General features: G+C 42.5%; 2 protein-coding genes across 2 annotated transcripts in view; one reads left to right on the forward strand and one right to left on the reverse strand.

The window, feature by feature from the left end:
* The first annotated feature begins 348 nt into the window (after positions 1-348).
* SFRP4 (secreted frizzled related protein 4) lies at positions 349-9,768 on the forward strand. Its single transcript, XM_007455336.1, has 6 exons — positions 349-1,094; positions 2,417-2,497; positions 2,597-2,662; positions 4,590-4,788; positions 7,182-7,245; positions 9,225-9,768. The coding sequence occupies exons 1-6, from the start codon at positions 650-652 to the stop codon at positions 9,408-9,410; spliced, it is 1,041 nt and encodes a 346-aa protein (XP_007455398.1). The 5' UTR covers positions 349-649; the 3' UTR covers positions 9,411-9,768.
* A 14,281-nt stretch (positions 9,769-24,049) lies between these two features.
* Positions 24,050-25,381, reverse strand: part of NME8 (NME/NM23 family member 8) — a 33,014-nt gene continuing 31,682 nt past the window's right edge. The window contains exon 14 of the mRNA XM_007455337.1: positions 24,050-24,170. Coding sequence (XP_007455399.1) covers positions 24,128-24,170 — 43 coding nt within the window. The 3' untranslated portion in view covers positions 24,050-24,127. The remainder of the gene's footprint in view (positions 24,171-25,381) is intronic.

A 25,381-nucleotide genomic window follows, 5' to 3' on the forward strand; every position in this document is an offset into this window, starting at 1 on the left:
TACAGTTGGGGAACCCATAAGGCAGAGGGCACAAAGTTCAGCTTTGACTGGAAAGGCGGTCCCTCCCTCTCTTGAAATCCTCTCTTGCACCTTCTTGGATCCGGTGTCCAAAACGACTGCCAGAGGCTCTTTTTCTTGGTCTGGAGAAAAAGGACTGGCCAGACTAAAAAGGACGGACTTTGGGGGAATGCAGGATTCCAGCCCTGGGCTGCGGCCCGGAGGAGATGATGTCACCACTTCTGCAAGAGAGGGCCGCGGGTGGGGCGGCCGAGGGGGAGCCCGCGCCGCGCCTACAGCTGCCAAGGGAGCGTTCCCGAGCCCACGTCAGGGGAGGTGTCGGGATAAATAGGTCCCGCAATGGCCGGGACTGGCTGCGCTCGGAGCTGCCGGGACGGGGGCTGGAGCTACCAGGGCGGCTTCACGCCCCGGAGGCTGAGGGCTGGTGCTACTCGTGCTGTGCGCGTCGGACGGCGTATACTCCCAGCCGGCCCCCGCGGCCCAGCGTTGCTGCCCACGGGAGTTTGGGACGAGCACATCCCCTGTGCCCTAAAGGACTTCCTCCTTCGGGAAGGGAGCGAGAAAGCCTAGGGGGACGGGGAGAGAAGGGCCCGTTCTGCCTGTCGGGGTGGCGGCGCGGGAGAGCAGTACCATGCTCCTCTCCATCCTGACCGCGCTCTGCCTGTGGCTGCGCCTGGCGCTGGGCGTGCGCGGCGCGCCGTGCGAGGCGGTGCGCATCCCCATGTGCCGGCACATGCCCTGGAACATCACGCGGATGCCCAACCACCTGCACCACAGCACGCAGGAGAACGCCATCCTGGCCATCGAGCAGTACGAGGAGCTGGTGGACGTGAACTGCAGCGCCGTGCTGCGCTTCTTCCTCTGCGCCATGTACGCGCCCATCTGCACCCTGGAATTCCTGCACGACCCCATCAAGCCGTGCAAGTCGGTGTGCCAGCGCGCGCGTGACGACTGCGAACCCCTCATGAAGATGTACAACCACAGCTGGCCCGAGAGCCTGGCCTGCGACGAGCTGCCTGTCTACGACCGGGGCGTGTGCATCTCGCCCGAGGCCATCGTCACTGACCTCCCGGAGGGTGAGGCCCGGGGAAGGACCGAGGGGGGTGACGAGGCACCCTGGGCTGTCGCTGCCACGTGAGAACCCGACGGCCACACCTACAGCTGCCAGCGGGTGGTCGAGCAGCCCCCCATTCCACTTGGGAGAGCTGGAGGAGGTGGGAAGGGCTGTGACTTGACTTCGGGAAAAGTCTGCTTTCTCTACTGGAGTTTTGGGAGCTAAGGAGCACCATGTCCCATAAGGAGGGGCGGGCGATTTTGCTTAGATAGGGGGCCATTGGGGACATTTTCCTTTATAGTAATAAAATAGGGTAGTAGCAGTAGTAAACAAGTGTATAGGGTTTAAGGTGGATCTGAGCCAGCTTTAATTACTTCACATGTTATCATTTAATTATTAAAATATTCCCACTAGGATTCTTCATTTAATGTTAGCTCTTGAAAGCTCTTCTGAAAAAACAGTGCTAGTTCTCACTCCCCACCAGGAGTGCAGTTTGTAAATTTATGCCCTGGAAAACTGTGACGTCTGTTTCATGGTCTTTGACCCAGGGCCAACCTCTGTGGCATCTTAGTCAACTCGAGCTCAACCACCACTTCCTTCTTTTCTCTTTGGTCTTTTTTCCTGCTTTTCTAGGAAGAAGGAGCAGGTTTAAATCTGCTTCTTGAAATAAAACCTAAGTATGTTTTTGCCTCCTTTTATGCCTAACCCAGGTTGCTGCACATTTAAAGAAACGATGGTGTTGCTTTAGTGTAGTTTCTAAAGTTATACCTCAGAGCATCGCCCAAAACATGGAAGAGAAGAAATAAAGTGAAGAGGAAAAATCGAAACTCCTCTCTAATTCAGAGTTTTAGAAAAAACAGATTCATTGCTTAAATTATAGAAATGATACAGGGCTATGCTTGTTTGGGGTACCTATGGACGGTTTCTGCAAAATGTGAGGTGGGGATTTGGAAATATTTGGGTTATTCTGATTAGTGTAAACTGTCAACTTGAAAAATCAACATTTTAAAATAGGTTTGGGGTGGAATGATGTAATTTATCCAGGTTGGCTGTATGTATCAGCCAGTTTAAATGGATGTGCCTTCACATCAGCTTGTTCTGGATAAGCAGTCCCAGCCAAAAGTCTTCTTTCCTAAGTCCAGAGAGTCTATATGAAAGAACTAGTTGGCAATCAGATACAATTTTTACCATTCAGGATTTGTGTGTGTGTGTGTGTGTGTGTGTGTGTGTGTGTGTGTGTGCGTGCACTGCTGTGTTGTCAGTGTCTCCAGATGATTCCTTATTCCGGCTGGGTGAACAGACCAAATCACTGACCACACCCATGTGGCCCTGTGTGTGTTTCAGACGTTAAGTGGATAGACATCACTCCAGACATGATGGTACAGGAAAGGCCTCTTGACATTGACTGTAAACGCCTAAGCCCTGGTGAGTTCTTTATCCTCAAGGCTCCCTCTCTTTCTTCTCCCCAGAGTGATTTCTGAATCTTTTTTTTTCAATTTTTGGTCTCTCTTTTGTCTTCTTTAGACCGGTGCAAGTGCAAAAAGGTGAAGCCGACCCTGGCGACGTATCTGAGCAAAAACTACAGTTACGGTAAATCATCTGCTGAAACCATTGGGGTGGGGACTTGGCACGTGACAAAGCCAGGTCTGCTAGTCACGAAGTGACGAAGAGGGACTTTTCTAGTTGATCATGTGGGTTCTAGGTGGCACAATAACAACTGTAAAAACGTCTTGCTTTTCTGGGTAAAGCACCCAGGTGAGAACGGTGGTGTGAATCAGTGTGATTCCTCATCCTACACGTCCTGGTGAGAAGTGCTGGCAGCCAGGAGAGCACCTCACTTTTCTCAACATTTCACTGCTGCAGGAAGGATGGGTGACGATCCATGGATTTGACCTGAGGCCCAGAGACCCAGGAATTAAGATCTGCACATGTATCTTTTTACCTATAAATAGCTACAAATATTAAACACCTTAAAGAAATTGTGGGAATATGTTAATCACAAGACCCTGTGGCTGTAAGTATTGGCATAGCTTAAATGCCCTCTTCTCTTATTTGAAAGACCCAGACAGCGCTTTCTTCAGAGAATGAGTCAATCATGCTACTTTGAATGTTTTCAGCAAATTTAATTATGCTATCATCATTTGAAAGTAAATTTAATTAAAAATGTGTTCCTTTAAAATATCTTTTTGGGCTATTTTCTTTGGGTTTTTTGTTGTTGTTGTTGTATTTCTTAAATTATTTCTACTGAAGTAATAGAAACTGGGGAAAACTGTTCATTTTATTTGCTAACTTAGCTTTCCATATTTCAAACTGAAATTTTATATCATAAGAACCTTTATATTATACAACCCACATAAAAGCAGGAAGACCACGGCACTATAAAAGTCTGAAAAAATAACCTCTTATTTAGGTTGTCGGATTTTAGAATCACACATAGCCGAAGTGCATAATTCAACCAAAAAAAAAAGTACACTATCTTTTCTAGTAGCTTTTGGTTGTTGTTATTGTAAACCTGTTGTATGTAGATATCATCTTAATCTGATCCACAAAGTCCCTCATCTGACACTATCCAGCCTTAGTTACTTAATTGTCCAGTCTGAGTTTCACTGTCACGCTGTTCTCTGGGGCATCATTGCCTCAGAACCACTTTGATGATGAAACCATTTTCTATTTACATTCTTTAGCTCCTTCATAAACCAGCTTCCTAGGATGGAATCCAAGACAGAGCCACCCTCGGCTGATTACAACTCCACTGCAGGCAGTAATAGCAAGGGACCAAAAGAGTCAGAATTGAAAGCAGGATCAGAGACAGTGATATTACCAGCCATCTGTAATAACAGTTCTACCTCTACCCACCATGGACCCTGCTTGGGCAGTTTGGGAAATTAAAGGATTGAGAACAGTAGTCTTCAGAGACTCCTTCCGGTGCAAAAATGTTATGACTGTAATAACTTCCTCTGGAGCAGAGCGAGTTCAAGCAGCAGATGGGTGATTGAACCATACAAACTTTCAGGTGGCTTCTGAATCTGAGAATATATGATTCTCACTTCAAATCATTACATGACAGAGTAGAAGCAAGTATTGTTTCTATAAAATTTTATCGACATTCTATGTAACCAGATTTCCTGATATGTTTCTGGGCCCCCAAAACCCCCTAATCATAGAATTATAGAATTTTAGGGATGGGAAGGATCCATGGGATTCTCTATTCAAACCCTATCTGTGGTCCATTGTGGAGCAGTCACTGACCCAAAGACAGATCCCAGACTAAGCCTGCTTGTGAATTTACTTTTCCATCTTGCAGCATGATTCAGAACTTTTAAGACATTGTTGACAATATGCGAGGCCTTACATTTAGCACATGATTGTGTGGGCTTTTTTGCCTGCATTCGGGCAGCTTGGACATGACCATAATTACAGGAGTGATTCTTTAAGAGAGACTCAGGAGTTGGCAGGAATAAACCATCCATATTTTTCTGCAAAGCTTCAATAACACATATCGATTTTTCAATTGCAGTCATTCATGCCAAAATAAAAGCTGTGCAGAGGAGTGGCTGTAATGAAGTAACTACAGTGGTGGATGTGAAAGAGATCTTCAAGTCCTCATCACCCATCCCTCGAACTCAAGTCCCACTCATTACGAATTCATCCTGCCAGTGTCCTCACATCCTGCCCCACCAAGACGTTCTCATCATGTGTTATGAGTGGCGCTCACGGTAGGCACAGACGGGCAGGAAAAAATTACACACTGCCTAGGAAAAACATAAAATTCCACTTAATCGTGGTTTAAAAAGAAAAAAAAAAAAACGGCTCTAGCTTTTTGAAAAATCAGTTTGAATAGATGCCTTGGTTAGGATATCGTATCTCCTAAATATCGATTAATTCTTCATAGAATTAAGGAAAAATGGAAATACGAGTATTTGAGTGGACTCTTTAAAAATCAATTTCAGAAGTCATTACCTGATTTCAAAAACTTATAGACAAATATATTACTTTGAGTAAAACCAATTCTTTTCAAATCAATCTTAGTGTGGCAAATACTGAATTTTCTTAAGGTCTCTTTAATAACTTACAAATCAAAGGAAAATGGCCATTTGAGACTACACTTCCACACATTTTCTTTACACTGAATTTACAACATTTGTTGGTTGGAGTGTTACATACACACACACGTACACACACGTGCACACTCACACACATCTATTATACGCGTATCTCTAGCTGAAGGTGTCTCCCCACACATCTTTCCTTAGCATCTTTTTATTTATCCTTATAATATAACAAGTCCTTAAAATATAAAAATCAAACACTTCAGTGCAGGTTCCAGACTGAGTCCCATAACTTGCTGCAATCTATTTCTCCAGCAGAACTACTAATTTTTATATAAAAGTCTTCCCTTTGATTCTCTGCCATTAATAATGCTCACCTGTTTCTTCTGGATACAGCTCAAGATTCTATTTCTCAAAAAAACAAAAACACCTTTTGAAACTGACTTCACTTGAATACTTTCTTGTTCTGGAGTCTATCAGTACTTAGTACCCTTTCAAAATTCCTTGCGTTGTTGGTTTTAAAGCTGTTTTGCTGCTTATATCTTGTCTTTCTAAAGACGCTGAGTGAATGAATGTTCAATGAATATTTCTGGGCTGGTCGCTTGTATGGCTTCTGCATCCGCTCCAGCACTAGAAGCAGTTCTGGGGATGTGCCGGGTCGCTGCACAAGTGAATGAATTATACACGAGTTAAATAACAGCCTTCGTGTCATTTTCCCATTAATTTATAGACAGTGTAATTCTGATGAAAATTCTAGTAAAAATTTTATGGATGATTGAGATTTATGTCTTCACAAATAATGCTAATGATCATTTGGAAGAATAAACTGGTAAGGGCATGTAAAGGAGGTTCTGAAAATAAGAGGGATGAGAGGAAACGTGCCTTATGAGACAAGCAAGACTAGTATAAAGCTAGTTCAAACCATGCGGAGCAACAGTAGATGTGTAGATAAATAAAGCAGAGGAAAAAGTCTTGCAACAGATTATAATTCATACAAGAACTTGTATCATGAAGGAAATATGGCAAATCAATAGAAGTGAAACTATTATTTACTAAATGTTGCAAATAGCTTTACTTGGAAAAATAGTATGCATTTTCACTTTGTACTCTAAAATAAATTTCAAATGGGTTAAAGAGGTAACTATTTTAAAAACCTAATCAAAAAGGATAAAGTTCGGTAAATAAATGTGTGCTATCTGAAAAGCAAAGTGGTTTGTAAACATAAAAGTAATGTAAGAAATTACGAGGGAAAATGTCAATGCACATATTTGATGACACTATTTTGTACATAAAAATCAAAAATAAAAAGAGAAAGACAAAAAGTACTTGCAACAGGTATGACAAAAGAATAGTAATCTTACTCTATAAAAAGTTCATATAAATTAATATTTAAAACATTAAGACTACAGATAGAAATACATGTACATCTGTAAATCTATACAAAGTTGCAGAAGTACAAGTAGTAAATAAACATTAAAATATTTATCTCCTAATTCTGCAACCCAAATAAAAACAAGATTCCATTTTTACCTGGTCTTAGTGTTGGTGAATTAAATGAAAGTTCAGCCATTTTGAAAGTAATTTAGCCCTATGGGTTGAAAACCTTAAGAAAAAAGTACATACTCCGACCCAGATTTCTACATTTGGAAATCTATCTTAAGGATATAACTAGCCAGTGCACACTAGCGATATTCAATGCAATGCTAATAATAACAGCTAAGCAAAAGAGGAGTTTCGACAGTAGAGAAATAGTTAAATATATTATGGCTATCCATAGTTATAATTTATATGGTTATGAAAGTTATATTTTTTGAATTATTCAGTTATATCAGAAAATGCATACAATGCTAAAAGGAAATATACAGTGTGATCTAAATATACAGTGTGATCTAAAAATATATATAGGTACAAGGAAGAATGAAATGAAATATCAATAAAATATAAATGGGGAATTGGGTTAACAGTTAGTGAAGAATTTTGTTTTTTACAATTTTTTGTATTTTTGAACGTCTTACTTTCATAATAAGTATTGCTTATTAAGATAAATTACTTTTTTTCAGGATGATGCTTCTTGAAAATTGTTTAGTTGAAAAATGGAGAGATCAACTTAGTAAAAGATCCATAGTAAGTATAATTAGCAATACTAGAAATATGGATTTGATTGCATGTAAAGAAATTCTATAGAATTTGGGAATCCTTCACATTCTTTCATCTCCAGGCTATCATAGGAGCCGACAATAGCAGCAGTATGTCTTTTGAATAGGTAGTTAAGAGAATAGTTTTTCTCACTTGGAGTTTCTACCATAAATTTCTCTTTAGCTTCAAAGGTGATTTGGTTGCATTCAATACTGATCTACTGGTTATTTCCAGATTAAATTCGTTTTTTTGGTTGTTTTAGCAAACGGTCAAGTACTTGAACAGAATTAATATCCAGTGGGATTAATACAGACATATACATGTAGGGGTGTGAATACCTAGTTTTAAAAATCACCCTATCACTCTATAAAGCAGAGTCTTTCCCTGTATTTAAAATAATTTTAAGACTTTTGTCAAAATAAATCATATACACAAAGTAATACTTTTGTGGCCAGACCCATAATTTTAGTAGTAACATCATAGAAATATTGGCAACTCAGAGGAGTTAGAATAATTTTTTGCCCAGACATGTGAAATCATTCCAGAACTAAATAAATCAGGTCATTGGTATGGAGTTTTTAAAGCATCCCTTCTCCTGAAAATATATTTAGATATATGCAGGAGAATTTGTGTTTCCACGTTCACAAAAGATACTGCTACTGCCTGTGTTCTCTTACTTTGCAGGAATAAAAATTCCTGGGCAAGGGGAGAGTGTATATTAATACTGATTTTTGGAAAAGGTAGTTTCAACACAGCCTCTCCTACTGAGTGCATTTCTGAATAACAGACCCAAACACTACTCTTGCATCTGAGCTAAACATTCATGAGCTGCTCAGGAGTACGCTTGGTCTTACTGGACAGAAAATTCTAGCAAGATTGGTTACCTGGTTCCCAAAACTGCAGTAGATTAGATGACTCAATCTAGAAGGCAAGGCTACCATAAAAACCTGACATTGTTGGGAGGAAAGAAAGCTTTCAAGAATGATAGCTCTTTGGGTCATTCACGTTGACAGCAAATACTCCAACTTAAGAATATGAAAATATAATCATGTAATAACAACATACAGTAATGAGTTTATTATTTTAGAGCAGACTGGAGTTGTGCCCTAGGAGGGTGGGGACAGTGTTTTTCATTTCACTGTATTTCCACTGCCTGGCCTATGGTCATGTTCAAATATTTTGCTAATTGAAATATACTCTAACAAAGTAGGGACTTATAATGAAAAGTAATGTTATAATGAAAAGTAATGTTATAATGAAAAGTAATGTCTATTCAAGTGGACTCACTTTTTCATTTTTTTCTTACACATTTTCATATATAAAGAGTAAATCCTTTTCTATCAAGGAGACGTGAATATCTAGAATGACTCATTTCTCATTCGCTCTGGGTAGCTAACATTTGAGTGGATTACTGGTTGTGGGTGGAGCTTCTACCTTCCTTTGGATGTAAGAGAGTTAGGTGAACCCATAAGTGTGATAAGAAACCCTGACTTTCCAGTGAAGCTGGAAAAATTTCTGCTTTTAGCCTTGGTAAAATGTTTTTTAGAAGGCTTTGCTGTATAGGAAAGTTGCATTAGAGGGCCTATGGGAAAAATTGCATGAGCTAGGGCCTTGGGCTCTGGAGTCAGACTGGTGAATTTGAATTCCAGCTCTGACATTTGTCGGCTGTGTGACTTTCTGCAAATAACATCACTGTGCTTGTTTCCGGGTCATGACAATGGTGTCCACCTAGAAGGGCTGTTGTTTCAACGAAATGATTGCTTGTCAAGATGTCACCATATACTCAGGACTTTCCAAAGCATCTGGTACAGGATACATGCTCACCACCGTAGGGTAGGGTAGCTATTATAATCTTGGATGTCTTGATGAGTATATTACAGTGAAAGTCTGCATTATTTTGGATATTAGTTTAAGAGCATAAAGGGGTGAGATGTACTTGACAGTCACGTGTACACGTTGCCTCCCAGCAGTGGGAAGAAAGGCTGCAGGAACAGCAGAGGACAATCCAGGACAAGAAGCGCACAGCGGGGCGCACCAGCCGCAGTAACGCCCCGAAACCCAAGGGGAAGCCGCCTGCCCCCAAACCAGCCAGTCCCAAGAAGAACATTAAAGCTAGGAGTGCTCCAAAGAGAACAAACCCAAACCGAGTGTGAGCTAACTGCTTTCCAAAATGGGGACTTCCTCTCAGGGTGAGGCCAGGCATTACCCAGGCAGCCTGTGGAAGGCCGCATACCCCTTGCCTTAACAACTGCAGTCCTTTTCATAGACACATCTTGCAGCATTTTTCTTAATGATATGCTTCAATTTTTCTTTTTTAAGTCACTACAAGCCATAGTGGTAGGTATGCCTTTTGGTATGGAAGGTATATGAAAGCTGGTCAAAAGAGCTTATTGAGTTGATAATAAACCGTGTGCATACTCTGTGGGAGCTCCACATGGGGAAAGATGCTTTTGTTCTTACAATTTGACCTAATATGTGCATTGTAAAGTAAATGCCATACTACAAACAAAACACCCAATTTTTTTTTACGATATGTTTTATTTCAGTTGGTTGTTAGGATGTTAGCGATTTTTTAAAATGTGATTGAAAATGTAATGCTTCTAAGGAGGAAATCAAGAGGAATGAATGTCTAAAAGATCTTATGTGTTTACTGTTTGCAGAAGAATTTTTGTGATGAAAGGGGATTTTTGAACAATCTCGAAAAGTAGGATATGGAAAATTGTAATGAGTTTGGTTTTTGGTTTTTGGTTTTTACAAAGAAGCCTTTCTGCTCTGTTTTTAGCTAGAAGCTCTAAAAACGAAAACAATAGTATTGTTAAATAAATAAAAGGGAAAGGCAGACAGACAAAGTCTGGATCCTTGTTTTCTAGTTACCATGCCATGGTGGAGATGCTCTGATTTTATATGCGCAATGTTTATCAGTTCCCTTTAAGTAGCACCAGAAACAGTTTGTTTCTCCTCTTATGATTTAGGTACCAATTAGTCAACCCCAAGCATCTTACACACGTGGGTGTGGTGCTCATCCCACCACGTTCCCAGGACGTCGCAGGTATCTTGATGCCCAGTCTCTCTGCTGATTGCTGGTGCTCCCAAGGGTGCCTTGGGTCTGAGGTGGCAGGGTCAGGATCCAAAGCCCCTGGTCCCCAGCCTGCTATGGCACCCTTGCCACACACCAGCTCTGCACTTGGAAAAAGCAACATTCAAGAATGTAGAGGAACAATCTGAAAGCTTAAGAGTAAAATCTCCTTTAGATGTACCATTGTCCCTGCTTCTCAGAGAAGGGGTAAGTTACAGGTTGCATCACACACGCTATCTTAATTTCATCTCTGTAGCCATTAGGACTCAGAAGTGAGGTGTTGTGGGTAAGCCAGGGGAAAATGGAGAAATAGGGTTAATGAGGATGCTGGCAAGGGCACTCATCTCCTCCTGAAAGTGTAACTTCACCTGCATCGCTACCCCAGGGCAGCAGAATTGAAGGAATCCAACAGATCCACCCACACAGGGGTATCAATAAAATACTCCGCTTTGGCCCTTAAGGAAAGCCAGACAGGTGTTTGGCATAGCATCTAAACTAAAGAAACCTAGGAAAGGCCATGAAAAGGCATTGGTACCCTAGCTTACCTCCTTAACATAGTAGGAATCTGGGGAGGGGGGCGTGGGGAGGCGAGTTACAACTCTCAGTGGAAATGAAGAAAAAACGCTTCTGTAAAACTTTTTTTTTTAAAGCGCAAAACGACATAATAAGAGTCTGGAGATGACTTTACAAACTTAAACACTGTTTCCTTTGAATATTTAACTGAAATCATATACTGCATATCACACAAAAATGTAATTAGGCACATTTATTAGTTTTATTGATAAAAGATCGAGACCACTGTTTGGATATTTATTATAAAAAAGTTGAAAATGAACAGCAGCCCACACTGAGAGTAATATAACAAGTGTGGAAGTGGCTTTTGTGTAAGAGCCACGAATTTATTTTTCTCCCTTAAAATATTTTCTCCACCTAGATACATATGAGAGGTAAATATAAATATATGGAGAGGAAGGCTGTGGTACTATCTCCGAAATAGGTATTATTCGAGAGTTGGGTTACTTTAATCAGAAAAAAAATAACAATTTTGCGATATGTTCATCAACTAATTTCATAACTGAGGACAACTAGAGGCATTTATTTTAAAAAATACTTTTGTTGGTCTTTCAATGATACAGTAAATATGTATTTTCTATAAAGCATTCAATAAATACATACAATTAAAAAATAATGGAATTAAAATCCTACCTAATCCCACTCACCACTCTGCAGAGATAATCACTGTTAGTATTTTGGTATATAATTTTCCAGGTGTTTCCGCTGCATTTATATAAATACTCGCTCTGTACGTCCATTCTTTTCCCGAGTTCTTGTATCATCTTTTTTTTTTTTACTTTTTAACATCTTTATTGGAGTATAATTGCTTTACAATGGTGTGTTAGTTTCTGCTTTACAACAAAATGAATCAGTTATATATATACATATGTTCCCATATCTCTTCCCTCTTGTATCATCTTTACAATTGTTACTCTGAACTCTTTCTCGGGTAGATTGCCTATCTGCACGTCACTTAGTTGTTCTTCTGGGGTTTTATCTAGTTCCTTTGGAACATATTCCTCTCATTTTGTCTAAATTTCTATTTGTATTTTTATATATGTGGAAGGTTAGTTACGTTTCTTGACCTTGGAGAAGTGGCCCTCTGTCGGGGATGTCCTATGTGTCCCAGCAAGTACACTCCCCCAAGGTTCAGGGACCAGGGGTCCCAGGGTAGGTTCTGATCTGCGTTTTCAGACTCGATTCCGCAGGCTGCTGGATCGTGGCTTCTTCGCTTCTGGTGTCTGCCGCCTGCTAGTCTAAGTGGCTAGCGCAGACTTCCTGGTGGGTGGGGCGGTGCCTGCCCACTGGTGGGTCTTGGCCCTCTGGTGGGCAGGGCCATGCCTAGAGGTGGGTGTGGGCTCAGCCTGTCCGCTGATGGGTGGGGCTGCGTTCCCGCCCTGTTGCTTGTTTGGCCTGAGGCGCCCCAGCCCTGGAGCCTGAAGGCCTTTCGGCAGGGCCGGCTCTTGGTGCCCACATGGCAGCCTCCAGGGACTTCCCTGGTGGTCCAGTGATTCAGACTCCGCACTTCCAACGCAGGGGGTGCGGGTCCTGGTCAGGGAACTAAGATCCCACATGCAGCACTGCAGGTCCAAAAAAAAAAAAAAAACCAAAAAACCCAAACCAAAATGGCCGCCTCCAGGAGCGCTCACGCGGAGGACTATTCCCCCAGGACCTGCGCCTCCAGTGCCCTCGCTCCCACAGTGAGCCACAGCCGACCCCCGCCTCCCCCGGAGACCCTCCAGGACCCGCAGGTAGGTCTGGCCCAGGCTTTGCTTTGCCCTGGGTCCCGGTGCACGTGAAACCTTGTGTGCGCCCTCCGTGAGTGGGGGAGTCTGCTCCCCCAGTCCTGCGTGGCTCCTGCACTCAAGCCCCGCTGGCCTTCAAAGCCAAATGCTCTGGGGGCTCCTCCTGCCGAGGCCAGACCCCCAGGCTGGGGAGCCTGGCATGGGGCTCAGAGCTCTCACTCCTGTGGGAGACCTTCTGCGACGTAATTGTTCTCCAGTTTGTGGGTCGCCCACCTGGGGGTATGGGATTTGATTATATCGAGAGTGCGCCCCTCCTGCCAGCTCGTTGGGTTTCTTCTTTGTGTCTTTGGATGTAGAATATCATTTTTGGTAGGTTCCAGTCGTTGCTATCAATGATTGTTCGGCAGTTAGTTGCGATTCGGGTGGCTCGTGAGAGGGGGCGAGCCCACGGTCCCTCGATTCCACCACCTTGTCCTCTTGATGAAGCCACTTTCTTCAGAAAACCCCCAATTCCTTCAAACTCCGTCAGTTTGGTTACCAAATACTTCTCCCCTTGGCTTCTGCTGGTTGCCAGCAATGCCGGGCATTCCTCGGCTTCAGGCAGGATAACTCCCATCTGTGCCTCAGCGGTCACTTGGCGCTCGTCCGGGTGTCTGTGTCCAAATTCCCCTCTTCCTGACGGTCACTCCTCTCGCAGTCCGCTGTCTCCCTCTATGCGTTTATATAATGATAAAAAAAAAAATTAGGAGCCTATTATACATACTGTTTCATAACCTTCAGTCGGCCCTTTATATGAAGCAGCTCTCATGTCAATAAAGCCCAGGCCAGCTTATTTATTATAATGGCCACGAGGTATTCCGTGGTGAGCATTACTCAACAGACCCTCATGTAATTAGGGATTTAGGTTGTTTCTTAACTGAATGTACTGAATAACTGAACAAACAGCTTGGTAGCTAATATCTATGCACATCCTTAATTCGTTCTGGGGGATAAGTTCATTTAAGGGGCATTGCTGGGCCAAGGAGTATGCCCAGCAAGGAAAGTTCTTGATCCTATTGTCAATAACCCTCCAGATTGCTTGGCCCATAGATGTATCAAAGTGCTGATTTTCCAGCTCCTTACTAAAATTATCTTCTCCTTCTCAGTAACTTTTATAAATTTTAGCTGGGAACTAGATGTCTCTCCATCTAGGAGCCCTCTGCTGGCAACATTCTCCACACTGCAGGCAGCTGGGGAATGAATGACTAGTTTATTTTGTCAATAACTTGTGAGGATGGACTTTCGGATGTGGCTCCCAAGGCATGTCAGGGGAGGACAGATTTTTATGACCCAAATAATTTTCCACTGTTATTGAGTTCTCAGGATCAGGAAAAAAAATGAGCCACAAAAGAATACAAGCCATAAATGCTTTCTTGTATTTTGTCTAATGAACATGTGTTGCTTTTATAATTAGAAGATACTACAAACATAGTATGAAAGAGAGAAAGAGAGAGAGAGAGAGATTGAATGTATCAATAGTATGGATTTAAGCCAGGTAGACACGCAGACGTGAGAACTATTTTATTGCTTACATGTGTGTTAGTCTGGGTGCTCAGAGAAGCAGGCACCAAAATGGAATTAAATGAAATGTGGACCCTACTAGAGGAAACACCTGTGAGAGAGAGTGAGGCAGGAGGTGAACAGGGCTGGGAGAGCCATGACAGAGAGGGAATAGGGACGGAAAGCTGGGGAGGAAGCCCTCCAGACTGCCTCAGTGTCTAAGGAAGGTTTGGCCAGGCTACTGGGGAACTTGGACCCAAGCCAGCCATCAGGGAGTCCCTAGTCTCCAGGGACAGCTCTGCCTTCCTATCCTACAGATCTTAACAATATTTACTATTCTACCTAAGAGAGGTCTCTTTCTACTAGAATGTGAGGAAACCTTTTTTGAAAGGAAAGTTTTGAAAGAAACTCTGTGGTGTGTAATTTTGCCTTCACAATTTCAGGCAGTATATGCATAAGTCTAATATATCTAGTAGCAATATTTATATGAGAGTAGTTTTATAAATAGATAATTCTAAAACCTGTAGCTGTAATATCTAGATGAGAACCACTTTGTAAAGGCAAGTTCGGATCACATTAGTGATATATTTTAGAGGGAAAAAGAACATACTTTTTTTTTTTTTTTTTGCGGTATGCGGGCCTCTCACTGTTGTGGCCTCTCCCGTTGCGGAGCACAGGCTCCGGACGCGCAGGCTCGGCGGCCATGGCTCACGGGCCCAGGTGCTCCGCGGTATGTGGGATCTTCCCGGACCGGGACACGAACCCGTGTTCCCTGCATCGGCAGGCGGACTCTCAACCACTGCGCCACCAGGGAAGCCCCGAACATACTTGATTAGAAATTAAATTTAGATAGGAGGGAAGACTCAGAACCAGAGGGCTGATCCCAAATCTCAAAAAGTTGTAATAACATGAATAATAGGATGAGGTCTAAAAAACTGAAGTTAAGCAAAAAATGGTATTATGAATAAAGTTCCATCATGGTATCAAGGGATATCTAAGATGCTGTTGTTGAATCAAACAGATGGGTGTTTAAAATTTATTAACATTTTTAGTCATCTAATGGCTTCAAATATTTATTGTCATTGAAATATTTCAGCAGCTGAAAATCACGTGAACCATTGCTTAGTAAACTTTCTTCCTTTCTGAAAAGCATTTAAAAACACTGGCTTTGGAGGTCATCCGAAGTAGCTTCCAAGGGGTGAGCAACTTCGGGCAGTACAGGCAGGCATCAGTAGCAGCAGATTTTTTTTTTTTTTTTGGCTGCATTGGGTCTTCGTTGCTGCGCGCGGGCTTTCTCTAGTTGCGGCGAGCGGAGGCTACTCTTCGTTGCGGTGCATGGGCTTCTCATTGCGCTGGCTTCTCGTTGCGGAGCACAGGTCCTAGAGTGCGCAGACTTCAGTCGTTGAAGCTTTCGGGCTCAGTAGTTGTGGCGCACGGGCTTAGTTGCTCCGTGGCATGTGGGATATCCCCAGACCAGGGATCGAACCCGTGTCCCCTGCATTGGCAGGCGGATTCTTAACCACTGCACCACCAGGGAAGTCCCCGATAGCAGCAGATTAACTCCAGTGAAAAGAAAGGGCGCCGAGAGACTCCAGGAAGAGGACCATAAAATAGAGCATAGCATATTTTAGGAAATCTGTCCATTTTCTGCAGAGCATCTGCTTACAGGGAACAGGATCCAGGGACTGGATCCTGAAAAGTATTAGGCTCTAATCCAGAATGCTTCAGGTCTCCTGTCTTGGAAGGGGGCTAGAGGGGCCAAGTAGGACAGTCAGAGAAGCTCTGGCTTCAGGGTCAAGGTGCATGACTGAGCCAGTGCTGAAGGATGGAGACTGTTGTGTATGGTACAGTTCATGAAGAGCAGACTCATCCCCAGCTCTTTCTGGCTGTTGGGATAGTGGTGCTTCCTTCCCTCATAGGCACACCATTGCCTACCTTCTGAGCCAGTCCGTGCCCATATTCCCACCATCATGCGCTTCTCATCGTGGTTACAAATCTCAGCCCAGTGCTTCAAGGCACGCCCACCAACTTTGCAGTCCTCAACTGCCTCAGCCACAGTGGCCAAGGATATGTGTCTTCTGCCTAAAGTCCAGCTAAGATTCAAGATCACATCACTGAGCTGGAGCCCTGATACCTTTCTAGTCTTTTCTAACCTTTCTTCCTCTGGGGCAAGAAGATATTCCCAGATACCACCAACCGCGGCTCCCCAAATGCCTGCCTCATGCTGCTGCATCCCACTCACCAAATTTAATCCCCTCAAGACCAACACTGACACAAACTAAAGTTTAATTGATTATCTCTTTGGACATTGATTGTTAGTTTTCTGACTACTGAAAGCTAATTCCACAATCTGAAAGCTTTTCCCTACGTCTTGCTTTTTAAAATCTTCGTACAGCCACGCACACACAGACAACTGAGTGAATCATGCAATCTGCTGGTTATTAAGAGTTTTTGGCTTTAATGCTTTTGAAGTCCTGGACCACTCCTGAGGCAATGACAGTGTGTCACTTAACACAGTCATATTACGAATGCCCCGATACTACCAGGCGTGTCAAGCATCAGATAAGGGTATTCAATTTGAAGGCGTGAGGAAGGTGAAGGTTTTTACTCTATTTATTTCTCTGCACAATCCAAAGAAACCCAATAATTAATTTACCCTAGTTTGAAAAAAAATGTATTCTAAAGGAAGAAATGAGAAATATACTTATGGATAATTCACATGCAATTAGATTTTGTATAATTTACCAATACAGATGGGTATTCACAGGTGTGCTTTTCAAACCGTGCTGGAATACTAGAGTTTGGGAGTGAGTAATATATTATAAATACCAAATGATCAAGAGGTGATGTCAGCAAGATGGCAGAGTAGGAAGCCCTAGACCACCCTTCTCCCCAAACGCACCGGGTCAGCAAATATTCATGGACAGATTCCCTTGTGAGAAATCCAGAAACTAAGTGAAAAGCCCCTGCCCTGTGGGTGACCATGAATCCAGACCCTCCCACCTCAGGCTTCAGGCACCCTTAGGAGTGCCACACAACCAGAAAGAGAACCCCTAACTCCAGGGGAGGGAAGGAGTTTGTTCACGTGTCCGGTGCTCCAGCTTTCCTGAGAGGGATCCCAGAGGATTAACTTCTGTCTTGTCAGCCTTGGAGTTGGATAGACCCACTGCAGCCTAACAACCTGGGGAGAACAGAGATGGCAGCTTAGGATGTCAAACATCAGAGGTCCCTCTTCCGCCCAGTGCAGAGAGAGCAGATGAAAAAGCAGAGGTCTGGAGAGAGGCCCCACACCCCACATGGGCAGGAGGGCCATGTGGGGTCTGGCTCGAATGACCTCGGCAGCCTCCCCATCAGAGGCACAGTGTGAGGACCTGCTTGTCCAGGCAGTTGCCTAGGTGGGTGGGGGTAGGGCCTGGCCACACAGGCCTGGAGGGCATGGATGCCTGCGGCCAGGTACCGGGTTGCAAACTGCACTGCCCACACCATGCAACTCTCAGCATCCAAGGAGCCCAGATCCCCACCCCTGTGTCTGGACTGTGTAGGCAGAGGCAGGGTCACAGGCATGGGTACCTAGGGGCCATACAGCTCTGCCAAGGTCAGCTCACTCCAAAAGAAAGGAACCTGTTTCCCTAAAGGTTTTAATTTTTATGAAGACCAGTTTAGCTTTTTCCTTTGTTGCCTGTGCTTTTGGGGTCATATTTAAGAAACTATTGCCTAATCCAAGGTCTTGCAGATTTTCTCCTGTTTTTTTCTTGTAAGAGTTTTGTTTTAGCTCTTAAATGTAGGTCTTTAATCCATTCTGAATTATTTTTTTGTATATAGTGTAAGGTCAGTGGTCCAAGTTCGTTATTTTAAAGGATAGCTAGTTTTCCCAGTACTATTTACTGAAAGAGACTGTTCTCTTCTCACTGAATGATCTTGGCACCTTTGTCAAACAGCAATTGACCATGGATGTAAAAGTCTATTTATAGGTTCTCAGTTCTATTGCATTTGTTTATGTGTCTTTCCTTATGCCACTACCACACTGTTTTGACCAGTGTCACTTTGTAATACGTTTTGAAATCAAGAAGTGAGAGAACGCCAACTTTGTTCTTTTTCAAGATTATTTTAGCTATTCTGAGTCCCTTGAAATTTGATAATGAATTTTAGTATGGGTTTTTCCATTTCTGCAAAAAATATTGTTGGGATTTTTATAGAGATTGCATTGAATCGCTATATTAATTTGGGTAGCATTGTCATCTTAACAGTATTAAGTTTTCCAGTCCATGAACACAGGATGTCTTTCTACTTATTTGTGTCTTCTTTAGTTTCTTTCATCATTGTTTTATAAGTTTTAGTGTAAAAGTCTTGCACTCGTACACGGATTAAGTTTACTCCTAAGTATTTTACTCTTTTCATGCTGTACTAAATTGAATTTTTTTTTTATTAATTTTTATTGGAGTATAGTCGCTTTACAATGTTATGTTAGTTTCTGCTGTGCAGCAAAATGAATCAACCATACATATACATATATCCCCTCTTTTTTTGGATTTCCTTCCCATTTAGGTCACCACAGTGCATTAAGTAGGGTTCCCCATGCTATACAGCATGTTGTCATTAGTTTTATATATAGTATCAATAGTGTATATGTGTCAATCCCAATCTCCCAGTTCCTCCCCCCACCTTCCCCCTTGGTATCCATACATTTGTTCTCTACATCTGTGTCTGATTTTGAAAATCCTACCCATTTTTCTAGATCTATTTCATCCCTTACCTTCTCCAGCTCCTACCATCAGACATACACCCATCAATTCAGCACTGAAATATACACTAATTCAAAATCCCCTGTATTATTCATAATGTTCCCCTCATCACAAAAGGGAGGGATATGTCGACGTTAGGTCTACACCATATTTCTAATAGATGCTGTAAACAGAATGTAGTTCTACTCACCACCACCCCCCCAGTCATTCATCATTGACATGCTTAATAATGTACTGTCTGATGATAGTTATAATTAGGTATTGTTTCTGTGAGTTTTGTCTCCCCATTATATTTGCATTTCCCTGAAGGTAACAGCCTTCATGATTATGTATTCACCAGGAACCCATAGTTTTGTATTAACCAAGAACCCACAGTTCAAGCAGACATACAATACATATTTTCCCAGCATAAATGTTCAAGGGCTGTGCCATCATGCTTTGGTTTATAATTGAGTCAGACTAATGGAATGAGCTGCACTATGGCAGAATTTATTTTATGCATCTAATATTTTGATACAGTCTTCTTATACCTGGAGAAATCATAGCCTAAATGGTAATATCAGGAAACAGTGTGCTTTTTCGTCTGTCCCTGAGGAACCTGCTGGGTGTGGAGGGCTCGCTCCCCTTCACTTTGCTTCCTCATTATGCTCTGGAGGCTGAGTCTCCATTTGGCTCCTCCAGGTGGGCACTCCACTCCACACGTGACGAAGCTGTAGACTCATGTTCATGTCAGCAGCCTGCGCCATACAGGTGTACATTTGTGAGCCTGCTCTTTGAAAATAAAGAAGGAAAGCAGGTTCGATGGGAGAAATCATCTGTCTTACACTCTGTCTCCCACATTGCCCAGGATAGAAAAGTTTTTAAGTTTTCCATCAACAACTGAGCAGACTCAATCCACATACATATTATGTCGCTACCTCTCCCCGGTATGCACCTCTTTGTCAAGGAATAGAAGTGATTGCCTTTTACTCTACACTTTCTAATATTCTATTCTATTCCCTTATCATGTAGCACCCAGCGGTAGTTAATAGGCTCCAAGTTTCCAGATACTTAGAGAATAGAGTTGAGGCTGCTGAATGAGACTTTGGCCATTCAGAGTGAAGGAGTGGAGGGAGATCAAGGAGAGAGACTGATGAGCCTGAGTCGTGGCAGATGGCACAGACAGCTCAAGACCAAGGCTTGCAAACCCACGGGTGTGTCTCTTGCCCCATGGTCTCCCAGGTCCCTGGCATCTACAAGGCTTGGCTTTGAGGCTCCCAGGCTGCTATGGAACCGCAGAGTGTGTCTGGCAGGGGAGGTTTAATACAGGGATATGGGAAAAGGTCTGGTCTTTCCACGACAGCCTTGTCTTAGGCCCAGCCACTGTAATAAGAAAAGAGGATAGAGTAGTAATTAAAGAGGTACTGTACTTTAGCTTTTCTCAGGGTTCTCAGCGACAAAGTCTTCAAACACTCTATTAATAGTCTCCACTGCCTCCTGCATATTAGAAGCTCCATGGACAGCATTTTTCAAAATACTTCTTCCAAACTGGGCTCGGATAGAGTCTGGGGACAGAAGTCTTGCTTCCTCTGGGTCTGTGGGACCCATCAATCGTCTCCAGTCTGAAATAGCATTCCACTTGGTCAGGATCATGACCAAAGATGGACCCCTGCAAACAACAATGCTTTCAGAAGACTTGAGCTATTGACAACTGTAGAGACTTCATACACAGCTAAAGACAGAATGCCACAGCTTCATCCAGAGAGCTCATCTTTATTCTTTGTCCTTGTCAGTGTGATTCTGTGCTTTCTTTTTCTTTTTCTTTAAAATTATTTATTTATTTATTTATTTATTTATTTTTGGCTGCACCGTGCGTTTTGCAGGATCTTAGTTCCCCGACTAGCGATCGAACCTGTGCCCCCTGCAGTGGAAGCTGGGAGTCCTAACCACTGGACCGCCTGAGAATTCCCTTGTAACAGGTTTTTGTGCTAGAAGAGTGTTGTAGTTTAATTGTAGGGATACATGCCAGGCTTTCAATGTAAATTACTTTCAATGTAAATTACTTTCAGTATATGAAGTAGTTAGCCCTCACAGTCGTATCTGTGAGGTAGGTACTATTATCATCCCCATTTTATGGATAAGGAAACTAAGGCAAAGATTAAATATGTTGGCAAAGCAGGGGTTTCAAATCAGATAGCCTTTATATCTAATGTGAAAACCTAAAAAAACAGAGAAAGGAAGGAAGGAGAGAGAGGAAAACAGAGAAGGAAAGAAGGAATTCGACCAAAAAAAAAAAAAAAAAAAAACCCTCCAAATACTACCAGGGTGTCTTTTCATGAATTGTATTAAAAATGCAATATTTTAATGAATTTTTGTATTTTTCAAAGTTTCTACAGTGAACAGTTACCACTTTTATAATGTGAAGACCTATATATCAGAAACTTACTCCGATAAAACTTCCAATACATCTTTATAAAAGTCTTTTCCTTTTATTTTAAAATAAACTTTGTCCGCTTCCTCTTCAGTTAGGAGCCTCTCCTTCATCTGTGTTATATCAAATCCAGCCTCTTTGATAAGCGTCAGGATATCCTCTAGGGAAAACAGATATTTGGTAGTCTTGGCAGACTGCCTCTATTTTTGCTCCATATTCAAGTGGATTGAAATAACTAAGGAAGGTCCCACTGTTACTTGAATCCAGTGGTTTTAAAAAACCAAAACTATGCTAAACTAAACTGAAAAAGCACCAGATGGACGTTGGGAAGAACTTTCAGTATGTTAACACGGATGTTCAGTCTCAGATCCATCTTTTCAGAATCCATCTGGGAGGAAATCTGCTCCTGGGCTAAAAGTGAACACGTGTTTTCATCCCTGTGCTGCAAATGCTAAGGAACTTCCTGCTGCCTGTGGATTGAAAGGGCCACAGCCACTCTGAACTCCTCTCCCTGAACCGGCAGGGCAGCACTAAGGGAATTAAATGAAGTCAGTCTGGTCAAAATTCCACCAACAGCCTGAACTTGGAGCGCTACCTCGTGACAATGAAGGTGCTTATTGCTTTATTCTTTCAACTTTACTGTGGTTTGCAAAATTTCACAAAATCTGAAGAAAAATGTATACATCGGCTCTATTTTGATATATTTACCTCTTTGCTCTTGTGTTACATGAGGTTTAATCAGTGCTGCAGTGTGTTGAGGAGGAAAGAAGTATTGTATGTCCCTTTCGGCAGCTTCTAATGAATCACTTCCATACAACTGGTTGATAGGCAAACTCTCCATTGCAAACTGTGCGCATAAACTTTGAAAAAGAAGTCAAGTCAAAAACTTATAACATGACATATAATATAATACAACATAACACAATGTAAAACTATTCATATTTGCCTTGTGCAAGCGGAAGTAACTGCAGAGTGGCTTGGGCCATGCTACTTCCTTCCAGGGAGGAACAGTCGTTAGGAAGAAAGGACATGGACATTTCAATAATCATCATAATGGAGACTGACAGCTGTGGAAGAGGGAATGAACGCCCTGGTGCAGTGAAAAAGCACAGACTATAGAACCCTGGTGGCATCACTTGTTAGCTATGTGATACTGGGCAATTAGTTCCCTTCTCTGTGCTTTAGTTGTCTCAGACATAAATATGATAATAAACCATGTTTTGGAAGGAGATCTTGAGGATGTAATCAGATGATGTATTTGAAATATATGGTACATATTAAGCTGTCAATAAATATTCCTTCCCCTTCTTTCATCACTAAATAATATCAAGCACTAGAGATGGCATTTGACCCTATACCAAAGATACCAAATTATAAATATTGAATCCAGGAGACACTGCAGTGGAACCCTCCAGGTGAGCAAAAGCAATAAAAGCGGAGAGTACAGGATGGCTTTGTGGAGAGAGGCAGGAGTGACATTGATGGTACTGGGCAATCCATGTTGGGGTAGACAGTTTATTCTGGTTCCGTTTCTGTATGACAGATGAATACATACCTCTAAAATCAGTTATCGTTCCTCAGTGTTTTTCAGTTGCCCCTTTTTCTTTCTGTCTCTCCATCTATTTATATTTCAGTAGAGGAGATACTTATTGCTCATTACATTTTCTGCCCTTTACACACGGTCCTAAGCAAGCGACCCACAAAATCCAGCCACAGTGAATAACCTCCATTCTTGTTAATAGGCTGACATCACTGGAAACTTGGCTTTCTGCCCTCAACTTAAAGACCCTCTTCTTGCCTCTCTGGTTTCAGTGACCATTTCAGATTTCCTTTTTTCGTTATCCAACTTGACCCTCCCACTCAGCCCTTGGCTGTTCTCACACCTCTGGTTTGAAGGTATTAGCAGACTAAGACGCTTGGAGCCTGTGATTGCCAGGGATGGGGGATTTGCACAATGAATGATAAAAACAGCCTAACCCATCATCAGCACTGACTCCATTCAATGCAGAGAACTACAAGCAGCCCCTCTGTTAGGCTGTTAGACGTGGTTATTGGAAAAAGTAAGTGTGTGTGTGTGTGTGTGTGTGTGTGTGTGTGTGTGTGTGTAAGGATGGGAGAAGGGCTGCTGTGTTTGTCCTGCATGCAAGTGACCGTATTTCAGATTAAGCAATGGGGAGTGTAGACTATGACGCCCAAGGGCAGGAAAGGGCAGAGCTCTGCTGAAGGAGTTATTTCTAAAGCAACCTGGAAAAGGGGGACCAATCAAAAATAATGGTTAAGAGTAATTGCGAACTTGTGGCAACATTAGGGATCGTAAGGGCTTAGGGTGGGAACTCTCACTATAATAGTGGGGAGGAGAGGGGCAATTACTGAGTTCCTTCACCTGGAGAAAATGTCTCTATGCTGCTACGTAGCCTCCACACTTGGAACCACAATTTCTAGAAGAGTGTGCCTGCATGCACAGGCCAGGTATCGATAGGAATTCCTCTCTCTGATGCCATGTATCGCATTCTCTGCTGCGTTTCATTTAAGAGGTTCTGTGGCACCCTGCTCATTCCACATAAAGAGTGTCCAACACATATTATCCTTTACAGTAATTGTCTGGCACAGGAGCAAAGACGTAAGTGAGTAGGGCTAAAAGGAGGGGTGAAATATATCCATTCAGGACAAGTCCAATTCATGATCTCCTACCCAAAGGAGAACATTGCAACTTTTATATACGTGATGTTTCATTAGTCCTGTTATTTATTGTGGCAGTGGGTATGCAAGTTTGCTGTGCTTGATAAAGCATCTTTATTCCTGCTCACTTAAAGGAGGGCTCTTCTTCCCCTGACTTCAGCCCTACTCTGAAATCAGCACAAAGAATTCAAGCGAATTACAATTCAGTTTGTTTCCAACAGCTACATGCCAAGAATGGAAATGCATGAGATACTATCTCCCTCCTCTAGCTGAGACCAAGCCCAACAGCTAAGGTCAAAAAATATTTTTAAAATGCTGCCTAGGTAACAGCTAACATGCCAGGGTTGAACTGATTACAAAGTTCTAAGATTCATCAGTACATTAACTTAGTAAATGTTCCTACCAAATTGTAGGCTACATATTGTTCATCGTCGTCTTGAAACTCTCTTTTTTTTTAACATCTTTATTGGAGTATAATTGCTTTACATTGTTGGGTTAGTTTCTGCTGTATAACAAAGTGAATCAGCTATACGTATACATATATCCCCATATCCCCTCCCTCCCACCCTCCCTATCCCACCCCTCTAGGTGGTCACAAAGCTCCGAGCTGCTCTCCCTGTGCTGTGCGGCTGCTTCCCACTAGCTAGCTATTTTACGTTCGGTAGTGTATATATGTCAGTGCCACTCTCTCACTTCTTCCCAGCTTACCCTTCCCCCACCCCATGTCCTCAAGTCCATTCTCTACATCTGCGTCTTTATTCCTGTCCTGCCCCTATGTTCTTCAGAACCATTTTTTTCCCTTAAATTCCATATATATGTGTTAGCATACGGTATTTGTTTTTCTCCTTCTGACTTACTTCACTCCGTATGACAGACTCTAGGTGCATCCACCTCACTACAAATAGCTCAATTTCGTTTCTTTTTATGGCTGAGTAATATTCCATTGTATATATGTGCCACATCTTCTTTATCCATTCATCTGTCAATGGACACTTAGGTTGCTTCCATGTCCTGGCTATTGTAAATAGTGCTGCAATGAACATTGGGGTGCATGTGTCTTTTTGAATTATGGTTTTCTCTGGGTATATGCCCAGTAGTGGGATTGCTGGGTCATATGGTAGTTCTACTTTTAGTTTTTTAAGGAACCTCCATACTGTTCTCCATAGTGGTTGTGTCAATTTACATTCCCACCAACAGTGCAAGAAGGTTCCCTTTTTGTCTTGAAACGGTTATGATCAATTAAGGAATCTGAAGCAACTATCACACCCTTCTCAAAAGAATTTCTTCTAAGTAGTGCATGGGGCAGATATTTCTGCCAAGATATGGCCTTTTGCCTGGGTAGCTACCACATACCAGTCTCAAACCAAGCAGCCCACAA

The sequence above is a fragment of the Lipotes vexillifer genome, unplaced genomic scaffold (assembly GCF_000442215.2).
Source record: "Lipotes vexillifer unplaced genomic scaffold, Lipotes_vexillifer_v1.1 scaffold234, whole genome shotgun sequence".
NCBI lineage: Eukaryota > Metazoa > Chordata > Mammalia > Artiodactyla > Lipotidae > Lipotes > Lipotes vexillifer.